Below are 20,252 nucleotides of genomic sequence, written 5' to 3' on the forward strand. Positions count from 1 at the left end.
CTGACTGAAGGGGCTAAGGGGACCTTCACAGATAAAACGACCTCTAAACTGGAAAAGAAACAGGGTAGAAACTAAAAAGACGTAGAAGGACTAGATTTCAAACAGAGGAAATCTCGCGAGGTGTTGGGCAGCCAAGATGGCTCGCCACTTGCTGCCACACTTAATATGGCTACCAGGGAGCGTTCCAGGAGGAAATCACGCGAGAGTTGCATCACTGCTACAGTCTGTGAATTGAGCCGGGGGTGTGGAGCAGCCAAGATGGAGCCGGCGGTCGGCAGTCCCGGCCTGCTGATCATGAACAACAAGCAGCCCCAGCCGCCGCCACCTCCGCCGCCCGCAACGGCGCAGCCTCCAACTGGGGCACCGCGGACCGCCGGGAGCCTCCTGCCCGGGGGCAAAGCCCGAGAGTTCAACCGCAACCAGCGCAAAGACTCGGAGGTCAGGAGCTTCGGGGGGCGAGGCTAACACCAGGCAGGCGGCGGCGGGGGGTCCGGGCCCGGGGCCACTTTCGGGTCCAGGCTGGGTTTCCCGGAGGGTTCGGCACGGGAGTTGTCATTTACAGCGAAAGGAGCAGGAAGCAAGGCTGGCATTCCCCGAGGCCGGAGGCGTGAAGGCGGAGTCCCCGCCCGGAGCTTCGCAGACCGGGAGAACCTCCCCGAGCCGGTGTCCGCTCGTTCGCTCCTCTGCGGCCGGGGCTGTGAGCGCGACCTCCGGGTCCCAGCCCCTGGGGAATCCGCCCCCTGCCTCAGTTCAGGGATGAAGAGTCAGTGGTCTGCGTGCGCTCCAGAGGGCGGGGCGGCTGCACCCCCAGACCCGCTAGTCATCTCCGGCTTCTGGTCGCGTGGGTTCCGCGGCGGACGGCGTTGTGGGCAGGGAAGGGACTGGCGAGGGTTGCGAAGGCACCTGGAAGACGGACGGAGCTAATTAGCACTAATAGTATACACTGTGCGCCTCGAGGTTGCGAGAGTAGGAGGGGGAGCAGTCCTGTTCCCTCTGACCTTAGCCACTGCAGGTTCAGGCCACGGTTTGACAGTGCCCGGTGGTTGGTGTGCCCAGTGCGCCCGATGCTGAACTGTTAAAGATTAGAAATATATATTTAAACATGCGTTAGGGCTCAGCGTCCCTCTTCTCTTGCTAGTGGGCTGTTCCTCCCATTCCGGAGACACAGTAGTCTGGAGCTGACTAGTCACCTCACCCCGAGTTAAAGAATTACTCCCACTGCCTCCGTTGTAGAATTCATGAATGAAGACACGCACGTCGCAGCGCTTCTTAGGGCTTTCTTAATCACCATGTTCCCAGAGCACTTACTGTGAGGTTTTCTTCACCTGAGAGGACGCCGAGGCTGATTAGCAGTCAGGTGCTTATTAATGAGAGGGAATTCCTCATTGTCCAGACATAAGGTACCAGGTCATACCAAAGAGTGATGATGCTATCTTTAGACATGTGATATCAGTTCCTCTCAAGCTTTTGGTTTTTGTTGGCAAGAGCAAACCTCTGATAAAACATCAAAATTTGGCAAGTTCCAATCAGATACACTTTGAGCTTGAAGTGAATTATTTGAAAAAGCAATGAAACTGACTTTGTAGTAGCCCTTGCATGGTGGGCTTATTGCACATCAGTGGCGACTTCTTAATAATTTTTCAAGTATGGAGGATTATGAAAGTGGTAGGGGTGAATCCACTTTCATCATGAGAGGAGTCCTAGTTTTAAAATAGTTACAAAGTTTCCTAAGTGGCCATTAAATGCACTTGCTCTTTCTGCCCTTTAATTTCTATATAGACCCAACACGTGGAAGGTCAGTCAGAGAACACATTTAAGCTGAGAGACCTACCCAAATCTGTTTTCTTACAGATACTGATGTGGCTCTTTTTTGAGTCATAGCTGAAATCAGTAGGCTGGGAGCATGAGGAATGCCTGCAGGACAGGGAGGCAGATATTTGATGAGAGTCCACTGTGTGCTACACGGTTTTGATGAGTCCTTAAAAACCTTCAAGATAGATTTTGGTCATCCTCATTCCATAAACGAAGAAACTGAAGCTCAGGAACTTATGAAAGTGTGCACTCTGCCGCGTCGAATACGGAGTAGAGTTCTTCCTGTTCTTCACTGTTTGTGGGTGTATCACTTTATGGGTGGTCTTTGCCTTCCCAAGTAGATTGTAATTAAGTTCGAGGACTACCTTTCTCTTCACCTCTTCTCTTTTCCCAGAACAAGGCTTCCAAGATGGTGTGTTCTCAGTACTCACCTAGCCCCAGCCGTAGAAAGATTCTCTTTGTCATAGCCTCTCCTCTGTGTGGGAGGGAACCCATTTCTGTTCGGCCACTGCGTTCTCTGTCAGTTCTCACTGAAATTTGAGAGAAGGGCAGGAAGGCTGAGGGTGTCAATACTCATTTTGTTCTGAGCTATTAATAGCCCACTAGCCAGAAAGAAATGAGGCTTCCAAAATCTTAGCACCATGTGGAATGGTCATTTCACTGCACAGAAAACATGGAAGCTTTAGTGTTCATTCATCCAACAAGTATTTATTTGAGTATAAGCTATTCATTCATTCAGTCAGTCAGTCATTCATGCCAAGTAGTGTGCTGGGCATTGTGGAATCATTGGTGAGCAAAATGGACAAAATTCCCACTCTCAGGAAACTTGACAGTCTCTTGGAGAGGCAGACACTAAACAGATACACCTGCACATACATGATTATGAATTATGATAAGTGCTGTGAAGGAGCAGTGCACAGTGCTCTGAGAGGGCTTATTAGGGAGACCTGAACTTCCCAGGAGACAAAATACTGTGATACCACATCAGAAAAGTGGATGCAAGGACGTCCTGTAACACGACAGTGTCTCTGGAAGCATATGTGTCTGTTCCTTTGGAAAACACAGTGATCTTTTGCATAACTCTCCTTTTCTCAACAGGGCTATTCCGAGTCTCCAGACCTGGAGTTTGAGTATGCTGACACAGACAAGTGGGCTGCAGAGCTCTCAGGTAAAGCACAGGCCTTCCTATTATTTGGGGGTGCTTTTTTGCCTTATTGGTCTTTAATAAAATTAGGAGTGAGTGTCATTTTGGAGTTCATTTTTTCCCCCTAGATAGTCCTAGTAGTGATGTGTATATGTAAATCATGTTAATTATTGGATTCAAGCCCTTTGTATTCTCATAACTTCGGCTTGTCCTTTATTTTTATGAAGCGTCTCTGCATGGTCCGCTTACTTGGCTGTGGCCCAATCCCAGTGTGGACATTGATGTTCCTTGGCCATATGCAATCCCCCTGACAGTGGTCTCTCGTAGAACAGGGGTCCTGAGGAGTGCCAGCAAGTGTGCCTGCATCTGTGCCCATCTGTCGCTGCCACTGCTGCTCACGTGTAATATGAAGTCAGCCTGAGCTGATTCTCATGCCTCCATAGCACAGGCCCTATTCTCAAGCCACTTGAGAGACACACTTTCACGGTGGCGGTCAGCCTCTGGCATGGCATGGTGGGGTTGATGCACGTCAGACTGGAAATGCCTGGCTTTATGCCTAACTGGCATGTGGTTATTGGCTGCAAGGGAAGTCAGCATTCTCTCCTTTGTGCACATCAGAGCACTAAGACCCCGTTAGTAATTAGATAGCATAGTCCAGGAGTCACTGTGACTCAGGGACAGAGCTGGGCCTAGAAGCATACCTTCTCTGCTACATGTGACACCTGCTGCAGGACGTGGACATAGAGATGATGACACTTTGTTCTTGACAGAGCTTTACAGCTATACAGAAGGGCCAGAATTCCTGATGAATCGAAAATGCTTTGAGGAGGACTTCCGGATGCACGGTGAGATGATTCCCACCACTTCTTGGCTCTTTCAACTTGCATCATGAGAGCTCTGCAGGGCTTCTCTTAGTCATCTGAATGACTTAAGTCATTCCATTCCTGGAGTGGCCTAAGAAACCTGCTGAACCATGATTATTCAAGGCCAGATGTGACATTTAGGGTGGGCTTGCAGGTACTCTGGTGGGGCCTTTTCAGAATGTGAGTATTGGGGGGAAAAACCTTTATGTGATTAAAATTGCACCCAAAAAAGCAGTGTTTCAGTCTGGAAATTCAGATTCATAGGGCAGCAGTGTGACCTCATCCCTTATATAGAGAGTAATTTATCTTTGTGAGTGTTCTGGTTCTGTGGCAGTCCTGAATTTGATGGGTTAACATGGTGTCCATCCCACTGTGAGGATTTTTCTGGGCTCCAGTGTAAGTGGTCTCTTGCCCGGCAGTGACAGATAAGAAGTGGACCGAGCTGGACACCAACCAGCACCGCACCCACGCTATGAGGCTCCTGGACGGCTTGGAGGTCACTGCCAGGGAGAAGAGGCTGAAGGTGGCTCGAGCGATCCTCTACGTTGCCCAAGGTCTGAGTGGACATCCAGGACCCCTGGCACCCACTTCAGTGATGCTGCCCAGTGAGATATGAACAGGGGCTCAGTGAGCTGTGCCCTGTGTTTGCAGGCACCTTCGGGGAGTGTAGCTCGGAGGCAGAGGTGCAGTCCTGGATGCGCTACAACATCTTTCTGCTCCTGGAGGTGGGCACGTTCAACGCTTTGGTGGAGCTTCTGAACATGGAAATAGAGTGAGTTCTTCTGAGGGGCTTAAGTAGGGAAAGGGCGGTGGAGGGACAGAGCTTGCAGAACTGGTTTTGAGAGGGTTATATGCACCACATGGGGTTCTGTTCTAACCAGCCAGGTTGAATAACGGGAGATACTCACCCAAACGTTGAAGACCAGTGAGGGGCCTCGCAGCCCGCTAACACCAGAGAGCTCGCCAGACACTGCAGCTTCTGCCCAGGCCCACGGTGCCCCACAGAAAAATAAAAAAGCCTTCTCATTTTGAACCTTCAGACTCCATTGTGTTTGCATCGCAAGTTTCCCCTCAGCAGGAAGCCAGGCACAAGTCTGACACATGGGCTCAAACAAAGCCTGCTCTAGCCTGTGTCTCTACTAGTCCTTTGCTTGGTGGACAGGTCAGCTGCTGCTCATCTGAGGAAAACACTATCAATAATAAAAGCACTCATTGCGTGCTTATACGTCCCAGGCATTGTTCTAAGGACACTACATGTACTAATTCATGTGAATGAATTAGCCGCTATTACCATCCCCATTTTGCAGATGAGGAAACTATGGCACCGAGAAGTTGAGTGCCCAGGGGCACATAACTAGTAAGTGTTAGGGCCAAGATTCAAACCTTGGCAGTCTGGTCTTGGGCTTGAGTCCTCACCCACTGGGTCCTGTGGGTTCTTCTGCAATCTAAGCGCATAGCATAGGGTTTTATCCCCCCGTTGGGCAGCACTTGTCCGGGGGCCACTTCTCTTCCTTCCTGGGGGAAGGCACTGACTCTCGCATCTCTCCTGCAGCAACAGTGCCGCCTGCAGCAGTGCGGTGAGGAAGCCGGCCATCTCCCTGGCTGATAGCACAGACCTGAGGTGAGGCGAGCAGCAGGCCTGGACTCCCTGAGCTCTAGCTGGAGAACGAGGGCAGGGCAGGGCATGGGCGGGCACCTTTGGGTTTCCTCGCTGTGTGTGCTCACCCTCTAATTTGCAGGCGTGATGGACTCAGTGTGATCGGTAGGCCCTACTGAGGGCTCTCCCTAGGTGGGGGCCTGGGTTGAGACTCCCAACGGAAATCCAGGGTGAAGATGCTTAACAGAGCCACAGTGAAATGTGGCCTCCTGCCCACACTGCTGCTGGGAAACTCGGTGGAGTGGCATTTTGTATTTGGACAAAGCACATGAGGTGGCTCCTTCTGCTTCTACCTTTCCGTGCACAGCTTGATGCCTGTCTGTGTGGGGTTAGTCCTGACAACTTCATGACGTTTCCTGGCTGTGCCGGAAGTAATAGCAACTGCTAAAGAACAAGATCACCTTCCCATTTTTGTAAGGATTAGAATCTGACTCTTTTTGTGAATTTGGAAGTTTTCAGATTAGATATCGGTGGTATTCCCCACTGTAGTTAACGGTCCCTGGCCATCGCCCTGCTTGCTCCTGATTTCCCCTCCATCATGGTAAACACTTCCTTGCTCTCACCTTGATCATCCACTGCTTTGTCTGATCCAACACGGGCTCCCATAGCTCACGCCTGCCTCTGTGTTTTTCTCATTCCGGGAAGCTCAGGGTAGTAAATGCTTTTGGCCATTCTTGTTCATATCCATCCATTCAGCAGCCACTTATTAAGCACCTGCTTTGAGCAAGCACTTTGCTAGAAACGGAAGACGATCCAGTCCCAACCTTAGCACCAGAGACAGAGAAGGAAGCACCTACCACAAGGTGCTCTGTGGGACTCTTGAGTTTTTAGTTTTTTCTACATTACAGCCCTCCCCCCGAGCCAGCCTTGGTGCGCAGGCCTTTCCCGTGTCATGTGGGATGTGAGGAAGCCAGGGGGTGCTCCCTTGACCCCCCATCCTGCTTCATTATAGCTGGCTCTTGTCGCCAGGGTCTTGCTAAACATCATGTACCTGATTGTGGAGACCGTTCACCAGGAATGTGAGGGTGATAAGGCCGAATGGAAGACAATGCGACAGACCTTCAGGGCTGAGCTGGGTAGGACTCTGGGGATCCTGGCTCAAGGCCCTGCCTGGGAATTGAGGCTGGAGGGCTTTGGGAGGGTCCTGTTCCTGCCTGTGGTCCTGATACCTTTGTGTACCCCAGGTTCCCCTCTGTACAACAGCGAGCCATTTGCCATCATGCTATTTGGGATGGTGACCAAATTTTGCAGCGGCCATGCCCCTCACTTCCCCATGAAGAAGGTTCTCTTGCTGCTCTGGAAGACAGTATTGGTGAGTGCGTCCTTGAAGGGGAATTCCCGTGCTAGGCGACAGGGCAGGAGGGAGAGTTTTCACTGTATATCCTTTTGAATATTGAATTATATGAATATATAACTGCTTTGGTTAAAAAAAAAATTCTGAAAGAAGATTCCTGAAAGGTGATGACAAAAAAAGTGTCACTTTGGCCTCACTGCAGCCAAAGACGACTTGGCCTTTGAATCAGAATAGACCGTTGGCTCCCTGGTTCCTGGAAGCTGTTTTCTGCAGTCATAGGACACGTCTCTCCAGGCAAGCTGCCCTTGAACCTGGAGTTTGCAGTGATTTGAGGCAAAATTAGAGCTGGTATAATTGGGGCCCCCTCAGTCAGATGTCACTTGAAAGAAGAAAGAGTGAGTCCCGTGCCTACATTTTCCTCAGGGTATGGTGTGAAAGCTGACTCTTTTTCTAGCTAGTGAAAGGGTGGGTCCAGGAGAGTGGGCTGGCTAGCACCCTTGGCTTGGGAGCCATTGTCAGCAGCCAGGCCCAGGCCAAACCAGGAGCCCTTCCCTCCAGGAGGAGCGACCTGGGAAGACAGCGGAGCTGGAGTCTGGACTCCTGCTCCTCCTGGGACTCACCTTCCCCGCTTTCAGAAGGGCCAGCTCTGCGGGTGCAGGGCTCAGCGAGGTTAGGCCTCTGTAGAGTGCTCTACACGTTGGATGTTGGCCAGATAAGCCTGTTGATTCCCCATGAAGCCTCACTGAAGCCAGAGAGGAAAGCTGAACTGCTCAGAGACAGTGAAACTGAGCAGCCTAAAGTTGCTGAACACTGCCGAGGTTTTGCTTCTAGGGGGATGTTTAGATGAAGGTGTGTTTTTTGCTTGTTTGTTTGTTTTTTAACTTGAACATCCAACAGTGTATTCCCAATTTGACTTTGAAAGACTGGCATGTACAGCTTTTGAAGCATTTGAGTCTCACCTACTTTTCTAGGAATGTGAAGGGTTAAGCTCTTCAGGTGGACTTTGTCTCACTCGAGGAGTCTGTTGTACACACAGAGCTAGGTGTGCCTCTGCACTAGGCTCAGTCCGCCTGCGCATCTCCACTCCTTGCCCCCTTTGCTCCTCCCCATGCTGATGTCGTTCGTTTCTCCTGGGGGTGCATTCAGTCCCTTGTTCAGAGGTTGTGTGGGTCTCTGTAAAGATACGGGTCACGGTGTCACAGATGCTTTTGAGCTTGACACAGACGGGGACCCGCTTACGGACATGTTGTCCCGGCTCTGCGCCTGTCTGTGACACAGTGCACACTGGGCGGCTTTGAGGAGCTGCAGAGCATGAAGGCCGAGAAGCGTGCCATCCTGGGCCTCCCCCCGCTGCCTGAGGACAGCATCAAAGTCATCCGCAACATGAGGGCCGCCTCTCCCCCAGCCTCTGCCTCTGACCTGATCGAGCAGCAGCAGAAACGGGGCCGTCGGGAGCACAAGGTGAGGGTGACAAGGTCCCTACGACTCCTGAGAGTTCTCCAGGTGCACGGGTGCAGTGGCATAGTCACCGGATGAGCCCCAGGTTGTTGGAAGGTTGTTGAAGTCCCCTCTGATCAGCAAGTCAGAATGAATGCCTTTAGGGCAGGGACACTGTGTCCCCCAGCCCAGGGCCCAGTTTATAGTGGGCACTCAGAATGTGGCACTTTTGAGGGACTTGGGCAAGGACTGATTTGTCACTTGGGCCCAACCTTGACTTCCTCTCAGGTTTTTCCACTGCTCCTGGCTCTCTTCCTACCACCTTTCTGTGTGATCACTTCTTTAGCCTCCATGCCCCTTTTTATCTAGTTCGTCAGTCGGCTCTTGTCTGCTCTCCCATCCCTCTGCTCTCAGGCTCTGATAAAGCAGGACAACTTGGATGCCTTCAACGAGCGGGATCCCTACAAGGCTGATGACTCTCGAGAGGAGGAAGAGGAGAATGATGACGACAACAGTCTGGAGGGGGAGACATTCCCCCTTGAGCGGGATGAGGTGATGCCTCCCCCACTGCAGCACCCCCAGACTGACAGGCTTACCTGCCCAAAGGGGCTCCCGTGGGCTCCCAAGGTCAGGTGAGTCTCAGACCTCTGCAACACTCTTTGCTCCTGAAACCAGTGTTGTCACATCCCCACGCCGGACACTGGGCCTGAGTTGTCACATGAGGTCCTGTGCAGGGCCATGCTGGCCTTGGCTCTGCGATGAGCCTCTCTTAAAATGCCCAGTGCTGGCCCTGGGGGTGTCAGCGTGCTGGCCTTGCACAGAGAGGCCCTTATATGGCTCTTGAGTCAGTAACATGGGTTAGCTCTTGGTTGGACATGATACTAGTGAAAGGGAATGGGAAAAAATTAAAACAAGGACATTTAAGTGAACCCATCTCCACCCACCCTGGGGTTGTATATGATTTTTGACAGAAAATTATAGATTAAGGAAGAACTTCTTTAGAACCATAATTAAGATGTCTGAGATATATGTGCATGAATCAGTGGATGTCAAGGTTCCTGGATGTATATAAATGGTATCTGTTTGAAAGGGCACCAGCTTAAGAAATAGATGAACATGTGAAAAGATATAGGGGTCATTTTCTTGATCCAGGTTAAAGCCCCAGTTTTCAGTGATCTGTGATGGGAATACAAAACAAGTCATCAGAAAATGCAAGCTGGCCTGACTGTCTGAGACAGGACAGTTGTGACTCATATGAAAAAATCAGTAGCTTACAGCTCTAATTGTAAACATTGTGAATATCTGAGAAATTCTGTTGTGACAAACGTTATTAATATCTGCATAAAGTATGCTTTTCAGTTTGATGTACCACCTTAATTTTATGAATACACTAGTTACACATGGTACGTGTTTAGATTATTGATCCAACAGCTTTATGAAGGACCTTAAAATAGTCGGAAGATGTCAGTGCTTTGTTGTTTTAGTTTCTTTTTTCCAAAAAGAAGAACAATTGTGGGAGACTTTTTCTTTTGGCTTCACAGTTTCTGGACATTCTGTGTTTTCTGTGTTTTATGAACCATGATGCCTTGAGGTAACATTTAAGAAAGCTGCAGTCTTTTCCTTTGGCAGAGAGAAAGACATCGAGGTGTTCCTCGAGTCCAGCCGCAGCAAGTTCATAGGTTACACTCTGGGCAGGTGAGTGTGATCCGAGTTCCTCTTGAAGAAAGGTAGTGGGGTCACCCTCCCAGCCTTTGGTGTTTGGGGACCCAGGCCTAACACAGGGCCTCTGTTATTCTCCAGTGACACAAACACAGTGGTGGGGCTGCCCAGGCCAATCCACGAAAGCATCAAGACTCTGAAGCAGGTAGGTGGCTTTGGGTGAGCTTTTGGCCTAGGTTGGTCCCAAGTGAGTAAAGTGAGACCAGCCCTTTGGGAGAAGCCTTTCTAGACTTCTGTCTGCCTGAAGGAACTGGGGGTGGAGGAATAGGTGGACAGTGGCAGCATCCTTTAAAACAGTTTTTCATGCGTTTTACTTATTTTAACTGAGCTTTTGTTTGGGGCACTTACTGGGGGTTCGTGAAAGATTATATTACCTGACAGTTGGGTTTTAAGGGGCTTAGTAAGTAGCCTGCCTTTTCCTTGCCCAAGTACTAAGGCAGTTGAGTTAGGGGAGTAGGCAGAGGGAGATTGAAATGCCAGCTTTATTGCCCGTGGAGTGATTGGAGAATGAGGCATGAGAACACAACAACAATAGGTGTCCAGATACTTCACTTCCAGAGTTAGGCAGACTCGCCTACCCAGACCAGGCAGTGCTAGAACCCTGCTGAGCCTGGTCAAGGAGCAGAAGAGTTCACAGCCTTTTCTTTTTTCTGAAGAGAGAAGAGAAAGAGGGGCTGAGACTGTCCTGTTCCTCCTCCTGTACTCACTAGACCGGGAGGGGAGGAGTGAGTGTGGGGGGAGGGGCGGGGAGGGACCAGGAATGCTCTGTGCACTGGTGTCCCTCCACCTGGGAGGAAGCAGCACGAGTGGGGAAGAGGTGTGGCCCCTAATAGCATGTCTGGAATGTAAATGTTTATATGTTTTTGAAATACATTTTTGAAATTTGTAGTACCAAGTGGGCTTCATGCAGGGGCTTTCTGAGCATTTGAGTACTTGATTCTGAGTACTTGGGTGCTTGATTCTGCTTTTGTTTTCCTGTCATTGTCACTATCTGAAAAACCCCTTTTCTCCTTTAATTTGCTTTTATTCTGATCTATTGTGTGCTTTTTTACACTGGTTTTAAGAGGTAGGTGCTCACTTAGAAAAATATTTCAGGTTTGGGAGTTTAGTTCGGGATCTGTATGGTGACTTAGCGCTCTTTGAGAAGATGGTGTTTGAGGAAAATTGTGTGGGGTCTTTGCCAGGTGTGGGCATTTGGCCAGAGAATGAGGGGTGTTTTCCCCGGTGCCTCGTTCCCTCTCTCTCCAGCACAAGTACACGTCGATTGCAGAGGTCCAGGCGCAGATGGAGGAGGAGTACCTTCGCTCTCCTCTCTCAGGGGTGAGTTGGAGGCCTTCCTCAGTCCGTAGGATCACAGCTGTTCCCAGCACTGTGCTGGGCCTAGACCGCAAAATGCCCCAGGCCTGCCCTCAAAAAGCTCCCAGTCTGGCTCCCGCTGCAGGGCTGGTGAGTGTCAGGTCCAGGGCTTAAGAGCACAGACTCTGGGCCAGCCACCTTCCTCTGAATCCTGGCTCCACCATTTAGTGGGTGGCGACCTAGGCAAGGTACTGGCTCTCCTTCTGCTTTCGTTTCCTAGCCTGTTAAATGGGAATGACAATAGTACCCCTTCTCCATAGAGTTGTAGTAAGGATTAAATGTGTTTTTACAAGTAAAGTGTCTGGCATGTTGTATTATTCAAGGTTTGCTATCATTACCATCATTTACATCCATACTTACAGATTCTCCTCCAGGCAGCCAGCAAGCTGGCTCAGGAGAGCATCGGCAGGACCGGGCTTTGTATTTGTACCCATTGTACCCATTTTGTTGAAAGGGAGAAGAGGAAGTCGAGCAAGTCCCTGCAGAAACCCTCTACCAAGGCTTGCTCCCCAGCCTGCCACAGTACATGGTGAGTGCACTTCTCGGAGTGCTCTCCCTGCAATGGGGTCCCCTCCCGACAACACTGGCCTTGAGAGCATGCCCACCAGTGTCCTTTAACCCCTCCTTCTGCTGCCTGAGCACCTCCAGAAGGACCACCCCTCAGGGCCTAGTGCTGCCCCTGGCCCCCCTCGTCCACGTCGTCTGCTCCTCCCCAGATTGCGCTGCTGAAGATCCTGCTGGCCGCAGCTCCCACCTCAAAGGCCAAAACGGACTCGATCAACATCCTAGCAGATGTCCTGCCTGAGGAGATGCCGTGAGTATCAGGTCTTGAGTGTTGAGTGTGTACGGTTCCTGTGCATGGAGCAGCTCAGGGGCAGAAGCGTAGAGGGGAAAGGAGAAGTGTTTGCCTTTTGGTCCCTGTTTGCTAGGTTGTTTGCTGCTGTCATTCTTTGTTTTTGTTGCTGCTGCTGCTGTTGTTTTGGCTCAGCTTCTCTGCAGATTAAGTTCAGGGTATTCCTGGCTCAGAAGAAAGAAAACGTATTGGGTGAAATATTCAGTTTTACTGCTTGGGGAGGTGGCTTAATCTGGTTGGCCTGGATTCTAGTGTAGACTCTGCCACTGAGTGAATATCTGAGTGAATTGGTGAAAGTCACTTCCTCCTCTGTAAAATGAATCGGACTGCGTTTGACATTTCCCCAAAGGCTCCTTTGAAAGCTATGTGATTGGAACATCCAGGACGTACAGTTTTAGCTTCTGGACAGAAATCAGCCAACAGCTGGGCCTGAGCTGGGTGTAGATTCTTTCCTATTTGCCAGTGAACTGGCATGCAGAATATTTTTGAATGTCTCAGGGTGATAGTAAAATCCTTAGGGGTTCTACCTCCCTGGGGCACTGACCTCATCTTTTTGATGTGAGAGTACAAACCAAGATCACTTTGTGCTTTGAGAAGGACCTGGGCACTTGATCTCCTGCCTGCCTACCAGTACCACCCAGCTCTGAGGCCAATTCCCTGGTGGGTGGGCCCCTTGCATCTTGTGGTGACAGCCAAGTGAGGGAGGAGGCAGGGTTGGCTAACACCAAAGGGAATGTCATGGAGCACCAGTCCATCGTGATGGTCCTTGGGAAAAAGACTCCACAGTCAAATATCGATCTCCTCTTACAAAGATTTATAGTGAGAGCTCCTAAATCTGCGAGAAACTGGTTTAAGTAAATGCTTCCTAAATTTATCTGACTCCAAAACCCCTTTTCCCCATAATATGAAACATCTCAATATACTGGTATTCCACAGAACACACTCTGAGGAACACAAGTTCATATGGTGGCAGAAGCTTAGGGGAGATCTTGAGATGAGAAGTTCATTTTTGGAGGAAAAGCAAAGAAATAGGCTAAGAATGTGTTTGGGGCATCACAAGGAAGAAATCAATTGTGCTGAGCTAGATTGCTTGGAAGGTGGGTGGGTGGGGCTGGGCCTAACCTCTGAGATGTCCGTAGGGTGGGGGTGAGGTGGGAGCTTCGCCCAGAGAAGGCTCAGGAATCCCATCTCTCCTGGGACCACCAGAGAGGAGGGTGCTGCACCTGCTGGGGGCCCACCCGGGTGATTGTGCTTCTAGCACCACAGTGTTACAGAGCATGAAGCTGGGAGTGGATGTGAACCGCCACAAAGAGGTCATTGTTAAGGCCATTTCTGCGGTCCTGCTGCTGCTGCTCAAGCACTTTAAGTTGAACCACGTCTACCAGGTACCTGCAGCCCCTTCCTTCTGTCCACTGGGCCAGGGCCTCAGGCAGTGCTGCTCCTCTAGCCCCAAAGAACAGAGGCCTTGGCCTTCAAACCTCCTTGAGCTCTGCATGAATGTTCTAAGACACAGTCCTCCACCCAAGGCCTTTTATCACTGGAGGAAGGAGGGTGAGGTCCCACGGGGCATGCTTGTATTTTTTCCTGTTGCTTGCAGTTTGAGTACATGGCACAGCACCTGGTGTTTGCCAACTGCATCCCTTTGATCCTGAAATTCTTCAATCAAAACATTATGTCTTACATCACTGCCAAGAACAGGTGATAAGGACCAGGGATCAGGAAGGGGTGGGTATGGCCGGACAGCAGGGCTCCCAGCTGGCCTCTCCCACTGAGCCCGTTCAGCACCCACAAGCCAGTGCTCTGCCAGGCGTCAGGACCCAAAGATGAATGAGACATGGTCCCTGCCTATAGAGAACGCCAGTTTGTCAAACCTGAGTCTAGCTAGTCTAGTGACAGGTGACTCAGTCTGTGTTCGCCTGGATGGGAGGGTTCTCATCCTGGGCTCCAATACCGTCCTCACTGCCCTTCTGTGCCCCCCCACTTTTTTTTTTTTTGAGGAGACTGGCTGGGCGCTTGCTCTCAAAGGAGTTTGGCCCCGTGCACTGTAATGTCTTGTCCTCACCCCATCACCTGGCACCAGCTGTACTTGACATTGACGGCTCGTCAGTGTGATACACCACAAGCTGAGCTGTTAGCCAGACACAGTCTCCAGTGGGGGCTTGGCATAAATTAATTGCCTTGAGAAGTCCACCCCCCGCTCCAGATTTGTTGCTGTGAGGGATAATGTGCTCTCTCCACCCCTTACAAGATTACGAGCTTGTCTCTGGCTACAGAGGGATCTTACAAGTTCACTTGTAGCAGGTATTTCCCCGTCTTAGAGCTGGGGAAAGTGGGGGTGGTGCGGACAAGGTCGATTACTGCTTCTGCTCCCACAAGTGAGGGAGGGAGGCCAGGAGCCAGCGGCTGCTCCTCCAGACCCCAGCCCTTGCTCAGGGCAGGTGCCTGGGCTCTCTTGCCCTGTGCAGCATCTCTGTCCTAGACTACCCTCAGTGCGTGGTGCATGAGCTGCCAGAGCTGACTGCCGAGAGTCTGGTGAGTAGCTAGCCTCTTCCCCGGCGGTCCCTTTGGTGTGAGGGTTGTGGTGGAGAGCCTGCCTCCCCCTCACAGGGGTAGCGGTTCTTCACGGGTGCGGTCACTGTTGAGTGCCTGGCTCTTGAAGCACTGTAATTGCACAGAAGGGCTGAAGGGCGGACCTTGCAGAGTGGGAAGATTTGGATTTAGGGCTTATTTCAGAAGTGTGGTCTTCAGGTGCTGCCGACCCAGAGCTCACCTGGTCGAGTTGTTTCCCTCTCCCCACACTGGAACTCTCTGGGGCCACAGCTCTGAGGGGGCCTGGGTGCCCCAGGTAGTGGGGGCTGAGACCACAGCCCCCAATATCATGCTCCATGTTTCCTGCAGGAAAATTCTAGGGAGCACCCCTTACCCTCTGCCAGCTTCTGGGATGGAGGTCCCCCTGGGCTGAGGGGAGGAGAGGGTTCCTGGTACACGCGTGGAGAGACTGAGCAGTGCTGACGTCACAGATGGGAGGACCTTGGAAACTGCCGAGCACCTGCAGCTGTGCAGGAGATGATTGTTCCTGGGTTTTCCCTGTAGGAAGCAGGTGACAATAACCAGTTTTGCTGGAGGAACCTCTTTTCTTGTATTAATCTGCTTCGGATCTTGAACAAGCTGACAAAGTGGAAGCATTCGAGGACGATGGTGAGTCAGCGCAGTCAGCAGGCATGAATCTTGGAGCTCAAAGCAGCGTGCCACCCGCTGTCCGGTCCCCTTCACATTGGAGGGCAGGGGTCCCCAGGGTGGGCTTGCTGCTGCAGCCGCATCCTTCTCACCTAACTTTCCTATAGCCACATCCTTGCATTTTAAGGGCTGATCTCTGGTGCCTTGATCAGTTGAACTGGAAGCTGGAAGAGGCTCAGTCATGTGCTGAAACAAATCTACATATGTAGAAGGAATTTTCTGTATCCTCTGAATCTCCACTGGTTCTCTCCACCAAGGTTCTGAGAGTCTCCTTAACCCTGAGTCTGGATACCTTTGGGGTGGAGAGGTCCATGAATCCTCTGAAATTGTGTGTATGTGCACATAGGGATATTTCTGGTGAAGGAATTCATAGCTTTCTTCAGATTCCAGAATGACCCATAATTAGGATGACCAACCATCCAGCTTTGCCTGGGACTTTCCTGGTTTTAGCAGTGGAAGTGTCCCAAGTCCCAGGAAACCCTTCAGTCTGGGGAAGACTGCAACAGTTGGTCACCCTGCCCCTAACCGCAGAAGGGATAGCAGCATGGCGGTGGTGCAGGCATTTATTTCTGCCCTCGACGTGGGCCTCCCTTGTAACCCTTCCCAGATGCTGGTGGTGTTCAAGTCAGCCCCCATCTTAAAGCGGGCCCTGAAGGTGAAACAGGCCATGATGCAGCTCTATGTGCTGAAGCTGCTCAAGGTGCAGACCAAGTATCTGGGGCGGCAGTGGCGAAAGAGCAACATGAAGACAATGTCTGCCATCTACCAGAAGGTGCGACATCGGCTGAACGATGACTGGGCTTACGGCAATGGTGAGGCTCCCCGTGAGGCGGGGCGGGGCGGGGGTGGAGGCGCGCGGGGAGGTGACAGCTTTCCCTCTAAGCTTCCCTCTGAGTAACCTGGAAGAGCCCAGCTCCTACTTCTGTAGCATCAGGATGGGAGCCCTGGGAAGGACTTGGAGAAGCAGCCAGGCTTGGCATCTGTGATCATACCCATTCCGCTGTGTGCCTCCCCTTTCCTTTTCCAGAAATTGTCACAAGACTTTCTCTGTCCTCTCGTCCTCTCCCCCCGCTGCAGCTGCCGTGGTTCTGGTCACTGAAATTCTCACAGCTCCTGATGGATTCCCTGCCAGTTCCTTTCTCTCCTCATCAGTGCCTCAGACTTTGCTCTAGTGATCTTTTTAAAATACAGATCCAGTGGTGGTACCTCCCTGAGTAAAATCCTTCATTGGCTTCTGATTTGCCTAAGAGTTAGTGCCAGACTCTTAAGGCCCACACTCTGTCCCTCCCTGTCCTCATCTAATCTGTTCCAGCTTCCCCTCAGCCCAGCTTCCATCACACCTAGGGCTCTGGGCACAGTCAGTGCACATTGGCCATGCTTCCCCCAGTTTTGTACTCTCTCCCGGCAGGGTACCTCCCCATACCCCCTAATTGTTCTGTATCTGCATGTGTTCCTCCCCTCCTGACCTTGGCCTCCCTGGCAGAGTGGGTCTTCCCGGTGTCCCCTGAGCATGCTACCGCACCCTTAACAGTTCTTGGCCACAGCACCAGGACCATATGGCTGCATCTGCACTCCCAACGCCCTGAATTTGTGCAGAGCCAAGGTGGCCCACAGCACCTGGTCAGGGAATTGAGAGAACAAGCAGATGAGGGGATCTGCAGGTTCCTGCCTCTGATCCCAGAGAGCGCGTGACTTTGAGAGAAGCATGTTGTACCCCTGGCTTTCCCTCGCTGGATCCACATAAACTGCAGTGTAGTCTGTTTCTCCGTAGCTCTGGCTTTTCGCCTTTGCCCTGACTTACCTGTGTGTCTAGGAAAGAAGTCCTGTCAGTTTTGCCGAGGATGGGCCTCGGAGGTTTCCTGCTCCTGGTTGACAGTCAACATTCCAAGCCCAGCGGCGTGGCCCTAAGCTGCAGTGAACCCCAGGGGAGCTGCCACAAGGGCTTGGCTCCTAACCGTGGCTTCCTGCTTTGTCCTAGACCTTGATGCCCGGCCTTGGGACTTCCAGGCAGAGGAGTGTGCCCTCCGTGCCAACATTGAGCGCTTCAACGCCCGGCGGTATGACCGGGTCCACAGCAACCCCGACTTCCTGCCTGTGGACAACTGCCTGCAAAGTGTCCTAGGCCAGCGAGTGGACCTCCCTGAGGACTTCCAGATGAACTACGACCTCTGGTTAGAAAGGGAGGTCTTCTCCAAGCCCATTTCCTGGGAGGAGCTGCTGCAGTGAGGCTCCTGGGCAAGAGACTGAAAATGAAAGAAGGGATGATCTCCAGGTACCCCAGGGGCTGTCCTGATTCCTTGCTGCAGTGCTCCCATCCCCCTCCAGGTGGCAGCACAGCCCCACTGTGCCCTTCCCAGCCAGCGCTGGGTTGGCTGGGGAGTCTGCATCTGACCTCTCATTGATTCCCAGCGTCCTGCTCGGGAGTGGTCATCTCTCTGCTTGGGATCCTCTCTTCCTTCACTCCTCCGCGCCCTCCTCTCTTGGACATAGTTGGTTGCAGCTCATTTGTCATTCCACCCAAGGCTGGGAAAACCTGGGGTGGGCTGGGAACCCGCTGCATCTGAATTTCAGGGGTCACGCTGACTCTTCCTGAGACACACAAATCCTTGGCATGTCAGCTTGCCAAAGAGGAGGGCTTAGGATTAGAGCCAGGCCAGAAAGTCAGAATCTTGGTTTTGCTTTGGGGGGTTTCTGATGTCATTCCAGCCTCTTGCTAAGTTTCATCCAGAAGCAATTGCAGAGGCTCCTGCAGCTGCCTCAGCAATTTGGTTTTGGACGGGGTTGGGACAGGAAGAGAAGCTTCCCTTAACCAGAGGTGCCATTTTTTTTTCTTGGTGTGCAAGGGTCTGTAAATATATATGAATCTGCGTGTGTGCTCTTGTGTCATGTTGGGGTTTTTAATGTGACTGTGTATTCTGTTTACATTAAAAGGAAGCAAAAACAATGCGCATTGCCTTGTCTGCAGGAAATATGGCTCCTGAATATCTCCTCCAGATCTAGAAAGAGTTTTCTTGCCAGCACTGATAGGTCACCCCCTTGTCCCCGCCAAGCTGCCCACCTTTCTCATCTGAGGGGGAAGAGGAGGGGGAGTTGGCACTTATCCCAAGTGTTCTTTCCCCACATCAGTCTGGTTTTGCTCCAGGGCTCCCAGCCCCAGGGCCCTGGGTTGCTGGAGCTGTAAGTTGTCTGCACCCCTGGATTAGAGGTATTATAGTAGGTGCCCCAGGTTTCTCTGGATCACACCCCTGAGCTGGACACAGCCAAACCAATTTCAGTATTAGGGAGGGAGGGGCCAGGTCAGAGAGGGGGTCGACTGTGCTGGACCCTCACTGGGGCAGATGGGAACTGAGAGGAAACTTAAGTGCCCAGAGCCTGGGGCAGCAGACCATCAGGAGTCCTGGGAAAGGGAGTGTCGGGAGGCCCAGGAGCCTGCGTGGCTGAGGGAGAAGCAGAGAACACCTTTGTGGGCGGTGTCAGTTTGAGGCTTCTGGAGCCTGCATCTGTCCTTCAGATCCCTGGACATGTCTGCCTCCACCTTGCTCAATCTTGAGGCTCTGCTTCTGAGGATCTTACCATTCTGATGCTGAGAAAAGGAGTGTTCCCTTTTAGGAATTGCTTAAAGTTCCCTTATCTTACCTGTAGGCCACCTATAGGGGGTTTTAAAAGAAAAGTCTTGACTAATAAAAGAAACGTACTCTGGGGGAAATCTCCCCTTTGTTGGCTCTTCCGTTCAGTACGTGTCCACTGAGCCTCAGTCCAGGCCCTGAGCTGGGCTTCTAGGACAGGCCTTTATGCGCCAGTGTGATTATGAGCAGCCCGGTAGGAGCCAGCTGTGTGTCCGTATGTAAGTCACACGGCCTAGGAGATGGGAAGTCCCTGTGATTGGCCTTTGCCACAAAGTAACTTGCACAGGACAAGGGACTTTGACACAATTTATGTGTGCACAGTGGATTCTCTGCTGTTTCTTACTAGGGTCAGTAGGAAGTACGCATCTTGAGGTGGCAGTTTGAGTAAGTTGGATTTTCACATTCTTGTTTGACCACGCAGCCTGGCTTACTGAAGCCGTCTGGCTGAGGCTTTGACCTCCTTCCCATTTTTTGATTGCCCCAAATCTCTCCTCTGAAGCTTCTCTGAAGCTTCACCGTAACTAGAGGTGCCATTTTCTCTCTTGGTTTGCAAATGTCTGTAAATATCTCTATATAAATCTGCGCAAAAAGAACACAGAATATCAAAGCTGCAAGGGCTGTAAAGCTTGGGCAGGTGGATCCTGCATCTGTGGGCCCAGGGACTGGCCCAGGAGGGGAAGTGCCTTACCATGGTCACAGAGTGTGCTCTGGGCAGAATGGCTGTTTGAAGCCTGGTCTTTGTAGAGAAGTATCTCTGGAGCATCAGCCCTGCCATCATACCTTGGAGGCCTGTTCTGGCGGTCCCCGTTCTGGGTGCCCTGAGTGTCGAGGTGAATAGGACACCACACTCTTACTTTCCTTGACAAGCTCACAGTTGATGGGGAGCTGGCCATAAAAGCAAGTAAGAGAAGTAGTGTGCTAGGTACTGAGACAGACATCTTCAGGGCTCCACAGGACCCATTGCTCCCAGCTGGTGCCCACCTACTGGAGAAGGGACAAGGCGAGGGGAGGCTGCAGTTGTTGAGGGGAAGGCAAGGGGGCTCCAGCATCGGGAACAAGGGCTCCAAGAGTGGACGCTTTGTGCTCATGGCTGGGATGAGCCCGTGGCCAAGGCTGGAACAGGGGTGAGGTATGTTCTCCCTCTGTGGGATACAGGAAATGCCCAGTTCCTGGGGATACTGGGCTCTGTTCCCGTCTGTGGCTGCAGAGGGTCTGCACTTTGGGGTTGTAATTCACGTTGATGTGTAAAGGATT

At 51.6% G+C, this 20,252-nt stretch overlaps 1 protein-coding gene across 1 annotated transcript; it reads left to right on the plus strand.

The window, feature by feature from the left end:
• Positions 1–244: 244 nt before the first annotated feature.
• STRIP1 (striatin interacting protein 1) lies at positions 245–18,316 on the plus strand. Its single transcript, XM_082614096.1, has 21 exons — positions 245–438; positions 2,911–2,980; positions 3,727–3,801; positions 4,239–4,373; positions 4,471–4,591; positions 5,372–5,440; positions 6,446–6,552; positions 6,661–6,788; positions 8,049–8,231; positions 8,622–8,839; positions 9,837–9,902; positions 10,008–10,071; positions 11,175–11,246; positions 11,737–11,811; positions 11,999–12,096; positions 13,394–13,520; positions 13,733–13,833; positions 14,601–14,667; positions 15,229–15,333; positions 15,980–16,184; positions 17,351–18,316. Exons 1-21 carry the CDS (start codon positions 259–261, stop codon positions 17,596–17,598), a joined length of 2,514 nt encoding a protein of 837 aa, XP_082470222.1. The 5' UTR covers positions 245–258; the 3' UTR covers positions 17,599–18,316.
• Positions 18,317–20,252: the final 1,936 nt, after the last annotated feature.

Source organism: Mesoplodon mirus (assembly GCF_964341445.2).
Source record: "Mesoplodon mirus genome assembly, chromosome: 3".
Classification (NCBI taxonomy): Eukaryota; Metazoa; Chordata; class Mammalia; order Artiodactyla; family Ziphiidae; genus Mesoplodon; species Mesoplodon mirus.

What these genes read in the sequence shown, in the direction of transcription:
- STRIP1 (XM_082614096.1), top strand. Translation starts at nt 259, where the DNA reads ATGGAGCCGGCGGTCGGCAGTCCCGGCCTGCTGATCATGAACAACAAG. An exon ending in CTTCTGAACATGGAAATAGA is followed by an intron (nt 4,592 to 5,371) that starts GTGAGTTCTTCT and finishes TCTCTCCTGCAG; the next exon opens with CAACAGTGCCGCCTGCAGCA. An exon ending in GCTGATAGCACAGACCTGAG is followed by an intron (nt 5,441 to 6,445) that starts GTGAGGCGAGCA and finishes TCTTGTCGCCAG; the next exon opens with GGTCTTGCTAAACATCATGT.